Below are 10,314 nucleotides of genomic sequence, written 5' to 3'. Positions count from 1 at the left end.
CACACACCATGTAAAATCTAAATACATTGTATCTAACGTTAGATGAAGTTTTGTTATGATTAAATAAATGATATTTTGGATCAAGAATTTGTCCATTAGTGATTGGTTGAAAGTGATGTACGTGATTGTATGTACATTGCATTTCGCTATACGTTGTAGGTCATAGTGAAATGTCGGAGAACAGTAACCTGTTGTGACATCGCGCTCTGCTTCGTTAAATACACATACGTCGCTGTAGGATCCCTCCACAAAATTGCATCTACCAAAGGACTTCTCGCCTATTTTCCCTTCTTTTGTTTAAATTTTTGATCCAATGAATAAGACAAATGTAATCCGCCTAATTTGTAGTTTCTGATAATAAAATGAAACAAAACAAAACAAAACTATGGTCCTCGTTTTCAACAATGGTCGTAGGCCTATACTGTTTTGGAGCCACATCTGCTCACAGATTTCACCAAAAGTTCTCACGACCTACATCTGTAGTTTACTTGTGTGCTATAATATGATAGAATGTTGGCATGTTTGACGTTCCAAGATACAGGTGTAGCTAATGCGTCATATACATTTGTGAAATGTCACAAAGCAATTGCGGCATCGTGCCCTGCTTCGTACGGTCACTAGCTGCTGGAAATCTTCACATCATCGCATCCACCACACAATTTCTTGAATCATTTTCCCTCTTTTGTATAATTTTCCGATCCAAAATACACTCTTGCCAAATACATGTACATGGTGTCTCCAATAGCACAATTCACTTCAGGTCTACTCCCCTCAGTGAGTATAAAATGGCCTACTCTTTTGGAGTCACCTCTGTATTAATTTGCCTTGTCTCAATCCTATGCCAATCCATCTATGTATTAAAGCTGTCATCCTTCATGTGCCTTGATCTACAATTTAGCACCAGCAATTTTTAAAACTAATTAGAGATAATTGGTGTTAGCAACATATCAATTCATCATCCATTTTAATAAAGTCTTAGGTTGCACTGTGAACGTTTTGCCATATTTCTGTTGAAGCATATGTATTCTCATTTACATGTGTGTTTGGGTTTTCCCTTCTGGAGATGTAAGTGAAATGTTTGCTATCCCAAACCTTTGGATTGTTTTATGTCATTCCTCTTGAGAAATATATATATTCATTGTACATGTACAAAGTGTAGAGAACTATACAAGTTTCATTCCAATTCCTTACTCTACTGATGGCTTGCAGACTGGACAAGAGCCACAGCAGTATAAAGTGATATTCAGACATTGTATTACTATATTTTGCAAACATTAATTTGTTTTATTCACGCATCACGACATACATGCATTACACTGAAAATAATACTTTGCATGATTGTCAAAGGGCAAATGGCACTAGGCTCTAGTGGCATGTACAGGCAATGAACATTAGCCACATTATACGAATATCACAAATCAATGACTGCAAGCAGATATGAGTTTTTCTCTGTTTTGACAGAAGAATCAAGCCATTTCTACATAACTTTTAAATACAGTATTTCACATTTCAGTGTCAATTACTGTATATGTATGCATGGTATGAAGAAATCAATCACATATCCTGCCATGAATTGTTCATTTTTTTTTATTTCTCAGAATGATACAAATGTATGACACAACCATTATAGAACTATTTTTGTCAAGAATCATTTCATTGCATGATATTTCAATGTTTATCATAATGCATTTCAACTGCACTTGTTAACTGCTGAATTATTCAAGAGTCATCATGACTTTACACAAATATTTGGCACACATTCTCGCTTGTACATTGCTAGTGCTATGCAGCGATATAATAATTTGAAACTGGATAAAAAGTGCATGACACTGTACTTTGTTGACAACATTTGAAATAATGATAACAATTATACCTCACACTCTACAGAACTGTCAACTGAATAATAATAACAATAAAAGAAATTATCATTGTGTGAAGTTCCAATATGTTCTTCATGAATAATTTGCTTGTAAGTTGGCAGGAAAACAATGTACAGGAGTAAAAAGTCAAGTTGAAAGTAACAAAATAGGAAATTTTACGAAATAGGAAATGTTCAATATCTACACTCAACCCAACCATCCATACATTCTTTCTCAAAATTTTTTTGCGCGTCGCTGCTCAGCATGCTCTCTCCGCAAATAATCATACAAATTATATGGTGTTACATAAGCCAATTACATGTACATACATTACAATTCAAGCATTATTGTCAAACATGCCACTGAGAATATCAACTGCCTTCTTGTATTTTTTCCATCATTCCCCTGTCACTGAAACTGATGTTATATCTTTCATCTAGAATAGGCTGTTGTTCCTCTACAATTTAAACAAAAATCATCAAAGGTCTGAAATTTATCAAACTTTAGAAAATACTTTAGATCTTGCATATTAGAAAAAAAAAATACCAGCTTTACGGAAAAAAAAAATTATCAAAACCTACAGACATGCTTCTTGGTTCAATTTGGAGTAATGAGCCCCAAACCTTTTCACATTATGTATGCTGATACTTGCAAATTCTGATAATATTCAGTGATTTGCTCTTTCTCACAAACTTAACTGCAATGTGGTTTCAGACAACCATGGAATGAAATACCGTATGTAAATCTGAATATCTAATGTTTTGAATACTGCTTCAAATGGTTCTTGTCTCAGAAACCGGAACTCGGTAAAATTAGACACACCATCGATTTAGATACAAAATCTGTGCGACAAGGTGCATAGTGCAGGATTTCACAGCAATGTTAGGTTTGGCAGCAACACCAGTGTAAAATAGCCTGGATTCTAATTGATGCAGTGCAAACACCAATAATATGTCGATTGCGGGACTCCAATATGCTGATAGTCTGTTCCATCGCAGACTCCATTTCTATTAATCTTACGTTTTGCTCTGGTGAACATAAGAAATGCTACAACACAGTTTTCTAGAAGACTAACATGTACCAAATATCCTGTAGGCTACACAGATTACCATGCAAATACACCATAGTCATTATCCACTGTCTGCCATGTACAAACAGTAATATCATTTTAGTCTCACCTCCCTGTTTTGACTCTTCTGTATTATAACATGATATACTACACAAAATATACATAAGTTAACACTAAAGTGTGTGCACAAACATGTGTACCACTATATAAATACAGCCTTCATTATATGTGTGGAGTCTATATGACACCTATGCTACAATGATTAAAAGAATTTTAGGTCAGAGTATCACACAAGTAATTACAAACATGTCTTATTTATGCATGAGTTGTTTCACAAGGTTTCACTCTGGCAAGTACAATGAAGGTGGAAAGTAGACCTGCCAATAAAGTGCATGGTTTGAAGAATCTTGTTGATAAAGACACCTAATAAATAAATAAGAGAATAAATGAATAAAAGGATGAATAAACAAATAACTATACAAATGGATGAGTAAATAAGGAGTCAAAACAAAAAGAGATGAAATAAAAGAATAAAAATGCACGTGATAAGAGAAATATCCTATGGTATCAAACTTCCCAACACTTTCTCATTTTACTTTAAATGCCTACCATGTCAATCACAGTCACCCCTCCAAATATGTCATCTCGATCCGTTTCACTCAGATTTTAGAATATCCTCTCACTAGCAATCCTGGAAAAAAAAAAGGACTTCAGGATAGTGAGGATGAAGACCTTCAGAGTTTCCTAGTTTTCCACAAATAATAACACAGTGGGCACCTTACATCTGTTCACACAAGGAAAGAAAGGAAAAATAAAAGAGCAAACATAGCGAGCATGAACTTGAACTAACTTTGCTCACTATTCCGTGTACTGGTATTGCACATACACTACAGTAATGGTATTCAAACACGTTGCTCAATCACTGCACATGCTAAATTTGTGTCTGCATAAGAAGATGTTGATGGCCTACACAATTTGAAAATCAGAGATAGACAGAGAAAACAACAATTAAATGTGAATGGTATTACCATTCATTCCTGATTATGCAGAAATAATACATGGTTTGCACACCATAATCAGAAAAAACAACAACAACCACTTAGGAGAGGTAGTGACTCTCTTTTAACATTGCAAATCAACTTTACAAGCAAGCACTGCCTCGCAAATTAGCATCACATTTGATGACCACTAACATTTGCTGTGCTGTTCATACATCAACTACTTCTGGGATGACCTGCTAGCAAAATGTTCACAGGCAGAGATATTGCAAATACAATTTGAGTCCAGTGGTTGTACAAATATGTAGGTCCTTCACCATTTGAGATGGTCCTTACAGGATGTGGATGCCTATCCTTATGACATTTTTCATCCTTCAGATACTGTAGTACATATTTGTGCCACTGAGTCTTCAGTATCCTAAGCACCTCTTAAACACTTTTTAGCACACACACACACACACACACACACTAATACACTTCCCTACAAAATGACAATTGGGTCCTAAAGGCAAAGAAATGAGGTCATCTGCTCTCCTGCCAGCCGTCAATCTGTATCTCCTGGTTAGGACAAAGGGGGGCGCTATTTGTCGCCCGCCAGGAATGCCACCAGGGGTCCGATGATGGCCCACATAAACAGGTGGTAGCAGCCCATCAGCATGTTGGAGTACCTGGGGGGAAAAAAAAGCACACAAAATATTGATAAATGATTCAAGGCGTTTCTGAGCTTCAGAATCGATGAATTGATGGTGAATTCATTGCAATCAAATTCATGAGCAACACACTTTTATCTGTGAAAATTCTTGACTCTTGATCAACAGCGCACTCCCTTTATAATGAACACAGTTATAACAAAATTCCAGTTACAACAACGTAAAAATTCAGGCCCAAACATTATCTGCCCTTTGTTTTTAAATTGTTTATTAGTTTGGTTACAAGGAAATTTTGATATAATAAAAGGAAACTGCTAGTCCGGAGGACTTTGTCATAACAGGAGTCGACTGTACTAAGCTATCGTTTGGTAAACATGTATTAAAGCTTTTGCCTCATTGATTATCCCATTAACTTATCGTTATTGTACACCTTTGGTATGGAATGTTTCTTCTCACATGGCTATTTTCTCTTATTATTGTTAACACATCCTTCAGTCCAATCTCAAAAGTGTATGGATTATGTACAGTATTTCAGGACTACACTGACAGTCCTTTGTCTACCTGGTTACAATTCTGCCAATGATCCAACAAAGTGCTAAGATTCTACTTCCTTTTCATGCACAGTGTACCTTCAGCATAAACAAAATCAACCATCCAAATCTTGGTCACTTTTTTAAAATCAAAGACAAAATACTGTGTTTGTGGTACTTGACAGTGAATATCTTCCCTGCTGTAAGGATTTATACAAAATAATGCTTACCTGATATTCACTAAGAGTTGAATGTTATTGAACTTTTGTAGTTATAAGTATTAAAAGAGATTATGCAAGCAGTATTTTCATTTTCATCTTCTTCTTCTTTTCTTTTCTTTTGTTTTTTTAAAATTACACAACACAGAGGGTTGCGGTGTTTTATCCTGAATACATGACTGAAGAATTCATTGTCTTGCCAGAGTGGGGTGGGTGAGAATGCAACTTTCCACATTAAAATGCCATGATATTCACATAGAGCAGCATGTTTCATTAATGGTAACGTAACATTTTAACATAAAACTTCAAGTCCACCTACTGACATAGATGGAATGGACACTGAGGGTCAGATTAACTGTACATTGTATTGTAACTGTACACTGTATATTAAACTACCATTTCTCTATCTTTTCTTCTGACACATGTGGAGTCTTCAAATAGCCATTCACTTAAAGAAATACATTGAACTTCTCGCTTTGATATTCTCATTTTAAACTAAGACAGATGTGGAGCATTACTGCAAGAGTTTTCACCATGAGCTGGCTTGAGTGTAGTTTGTTAGATATCCCATTTGCATTTTGTTAGATATCCCATTTGCATTTTGCAAATGTGAAAATGTTTTCTTCTGACTGCCTTGGCATAAAACTGTAGTTAACTTTGAGAAGAGCTAGGACATCATTGTTGAGTTATATGAAATAGCTTGCCTTTCATATTCTAAAAATCAAACGAAAACTTAAAAACATATCCAAAATATATCATTTCAATGAATGCTACTATTAAATGTAGCTCATTGCTTACAGTTGTATTTGAGTCTCAACACTGTTCACATGCAAAATATGATTAACGCTTGCATTCTTGAAAATACAACTGTTGTTTTTTCTGTCTACATTGATGGGTACTGAGTATTAAAAGCGATGGCATAAAATTACGGAGTGCATGCTTACAAACTGTAAACAAAGACTGTATAGAATTCTATGACCTTAACATTACTCTTCCAAATTCACCAACAGTAACAAGCATACATACATGTACATATGACACATGAATATTTCCACTACTAAGAAGCATTCAAATCACGAGATCATTATTCTTATATGGATTTATGGAAAACAATCTAGTCTTGTAAGCTGACACATAACCAACATAATTAACATGATACCAACACATGTATGAAATGACCCAAAGGATACCTTGTTCCATAAATCTTGGAAATATTTTAATAGAGCTTTTTTTCATACATAGAAATATCAAAGTACAAATCTTTGGTCAACTCTTTTGCGGCATGGAACACCATAAAGCACATGGCCACTACAGATGGTAAAATTGTCTACAGTTACCCTTAGCTCAACTGAGAAAACCTAAACTGAAAGCATGCTATAAACAAGTGCATACACATACATCATCAAATCTTCCTACTTTGACTACAGTAATATCACAAAAATAAATAACCATTATTTGTCATTGATACCGCTTTACGCACTGTAATCACTCTTGTTTTAGTGGTGTGACACTGAGGAAACAAGCATAACTTAAATATTTTGCCAATTCTAAAAAAGCTGCAGCATGTAATCAAGTGCAGCATGTGACTTGTGTTACTACTACGAGGTAATGTGTCTCTTAAAAACATACAGAAATGAATAGAACAGATTGTCTCTAAAAATCACTACCATATACCATACAGATTGGGATGATCTCCTCTCGAAATTTATCATACATTACAGCTTTGCTTGAAGATGAATTCATACGTAGAATTCATCAGAGGTACAAAAATACTGTAAACCAAATCCTTAAAGTGACAGTACATTCTATTCCCACACCTGAAGGACATTCCTTCTCTGTTTTACCCTGTATTTGGAAAATTTCACACAAAATACATACAACCTGTGTCGTTCACACAACCATAACATCAATAAAACATGGACATGACATCAAGTGCTTACATTTTATTTACTGCAATGTAAGAAGACAAAGTTGCTGACACAAAAAACAAACAATGTACTTTGTAGGAAAACACAGAGACAGATATTAAAACAGAGGTGGTTGTAAAGAAAGAAAGTAAAACCCAGCTGTTCTGTTATGTGCAGGAGATAAAATGTGTGGATCGATTTTGCTGCTGTATGCAGTGATCTTTTTGCACTGCTTGCATGACTTTCTTCAGAAACAATTGTGAAAGTGTGATGAAAATTGGTAATTCAGCAATCTTGTGTTCACAAGCACACAATGTATGTGCTTCACATTCAAATTCAAGTTCCATAATTTGTTCCCCACTACGAAAAAAAAAGAAGAAAACTTAACAGCAGCTACTTACATACATATTCAACTGTTTCATGGATTAGACTTGCAAGCTTCTCTATTAGAGTGACAATATCTCAACACTATCGTCTTTTGAAATTTTCAGACAGTATGTGGCAAGCAGAACCAATACCACACTACACTGCACATACAGGAGTCAGCATGTTGAGACTTTAGATCAGTGTATACAGCACAAAGAAAAGAACATGAATGCATGTCGAAAAAAGGAAAAGAAGCAAAATTTGTGGATTTTTCTTCATGATGAAAAGAGGCGAAAGGTTAGCCATGGCACAAATATTCATAAGTAAGCTCCAAGGTCCCCTACAGCCAATCAGAGAGAAGTAAGCCCATGATAAGAGAGCCTTGAATGTACAGTAACATCCTTGCACTTCTAGGCCAAGTGAAAACAGAGTGTAAAAGAATATAGCCAGTTTAAATATTAGTCAACACACATACAAAAAGGGAACAAGAAAGGGAACATTGGACTTATGATTGATTTAATTTAGATCAAAATACTTTTCCACCACTATATTCAGAAAGGAAAACTTAATCTGAATACACGCAATTTGAGAAAATTGAATTATTTCACACTGTAATTAAATGGATTTGGATTGATTAACGAATCTATTTACTTCATTTAAAAAAGTAATTATTCCCTTTCAATAAATGTGTATTGGTATTGAACTGAAATAAAACCAATATAAAAACTTACTCCAAAACTTTGAAGCACAAGAGACTGTTGTTGAAAATCTAAGACTATACTGGTGATATTGGGGGGGGGGGGGGGGAAGGAGGAGGGGAGGAGGGGGAACGTGCAAGTGTAAATCTCTTTGAAACAACACATACACAAAATGAAACCAGTTGTAAATTTTGCAGACAAAACATATACTTAATTATGACAGTTGACAAGCAAGCAAAATTTTGATACAATGAAGATCCAGCAAACCAAAAGAACATAGAAGAAAGCAACACAAAGAAAGCAATTTCAAACAGAAATGGAAATTAAAAATTTGAAGCTGGAGTATTTGATGATGGCTGAAAGCGAAGAGGATTTACAAGAATACTGCCCTCAAACATGAACCACTCATGGATTGACTCCTATGATATTAAGCCATGCCAACAGAAACACTTCTCGATGTTACAACTCCCCCATCCTTAACAGTCAAACTTTTCCTTTCCATTGTGGCCATTCAATACATAGATCCACAGCTTTACAGCCCTTTTCTCAAAAAGTGATATTTCTGAGGGTTGGAATGTTCTTTGACATTAAACATTTCATTACTTGGGAAAATGCACTTTTCATTACACATCATTCAAAAGTTAAGGTCGTTTTAACTTCTCTCAGACTTATCATAACCAAAAATCTCACGTGGTGACTTTTTATTATGTTTTGTGATACAAGGTCACCAAAGTGTTCACAAGAGTAACAGTTTCACTGACAAAGAAGAAACCACAGAGCATTACAATGTTCAAAGCCGACATGCTGATCGGATCATGCATAAGAATACCGAACAATTACATTTTATCTGGAAACAGGGACACCACCATCCAACACTGTGCTCGAAAAAGAGAAAAGTAGCTGCAGTGAAAGCACTACAGCTTTGATACACGCAAGCACAAGCACATGTGAATAATACTATAATTTGGCCGGGTTATTGACCTTGTCTGCGATAGAGGGAGCCCCTTACTTCGACGGTTCCTTGAGATCCAGGGATTTGGCGATGTCCCACAGCGTGTTGGCGCTCTCCTGGAGCTGCGCCTGCTCCTTGGTGTTCAGGTTCTGCTTGATGACATGAGAGATGCCATCCTGGCCCAGCACACAGGGAAGACTCAGAAACACGGGATGCTGGATGCCATGGTAACCCTGATAATTGGTGGTGGAAGGAAGAAATTAGGAACATTTATGACATGCACAATGACACCTATTAAGCATCAATGAGTCCCACACAGGTGTATTGCTTAAGGTTAGTCTTTGTGCTGTACAAACGACCAATATCATATCCTGTAAAAGAGGAAATTTTTGCACATTTTGTGCAACATGGAAGTAGTGCAAGTATAGAAGCAAGCAAATTGTTTCCCTGTTACATGGAATGCCTCATTTATATATCATCTGTGGAATTAAAAAAAAACTCGAAATTTATCTTATCAGGCCTAGCACAATATGTCAAATGTGCGAAAATTACCACTTTTACAGTAGTACAAGGTTTCTGTTTCTCTTTTCATTACTTTTTTCTTTACTTAAACTTCGAGTCTCTTACATAAGAAAATTCACAGCACTCTCTTATTTTCAGCAGTTTTGGAGATAATTCTCAATAAAACTGATCAGACTTCAGTAGTGATTTAAGACTGATAACACTGATTTATTGTGAGATTAATTTATCTTAAAGTTGGAAAACAGACAAAAAGTTATGCAGCAGCATAGTAAACGTGGGAGATGCTTTAATTTGGAGACTGGTCGACCCATGGAGTTTTGTACCTCTGATCAACACAAAGAATTGAGTTCATTACACCTCCTTCAATGAATGATTTTCCATTACGAATCTTTGATTGGCAAAATAAATGGCAAAGATCACTAAAGCATACTACGTCCTTGATGTTACATAGTTATATTTTCCACAAGGTGACTACAAATTATAACCTTGGCTTTTCAGCAAGTCTCCTCCATTTCTTGCGACTTTAATCTTAATTCAATTTCATC

General features: G+C 35.6%; 1 protein-coding gene across 4 annotated transcripts in view; it reads right to left on the bottom strand.

Moving 5' to 3' along the window:
- Positions 1–1,257: 1,257 nt before the first annotated feature.
- LOC139743885 (L-lactate dehydrogenase-like) overlaps positions 1,258–10,314 on the bottom strand; it is a 28,301-nt gene continuing 19,244 nt past the window's right edge. For 2 of the 4 annotated variants that reach the window (XM_071654351.1, XM_071654352.1), the window contains 2 exons: positions 9,277–9,480; positions 1,258–4,594 (listed from right to left, as the gene is read on the bottom strand). In XM_071654351.1, coding sequence (XP_071510452.1) covers positions 9,301–9,480 — 180 coding nt within the window. In that variant the 3' untranslated portion in view covers positions 1,258–4,594; positions 9,277–9,300. The remainder of the gene's footprint in view (positions 4,595–9,276; positions 9,481–10,314) is intronic. The other 2 variants (XM_071654349.1, XM_071654350.1) reach the window with 1 other exon arrangement.

Source organism: Diadema antillarum, unplaced genomic scaffold (assembly GCF_040938485.1).
Source record: "Diadema antillarum isolate AM-2024a unplaced genomic scaffold, OU_Dant_1.0 seq00001118_RagTag, whole genome shotgun sequence".
Lineage (NCBI taxonomy): Eukaryota > Metazoa > Echinodermata > Echinoidea > Diadematoida > Diadematidae > Diadema > Diadema antillarum.
Note: the sequence above shows the minus strand (reverse complement) of the source record. Positions and strands in the feature narration are given on the sequence as shown.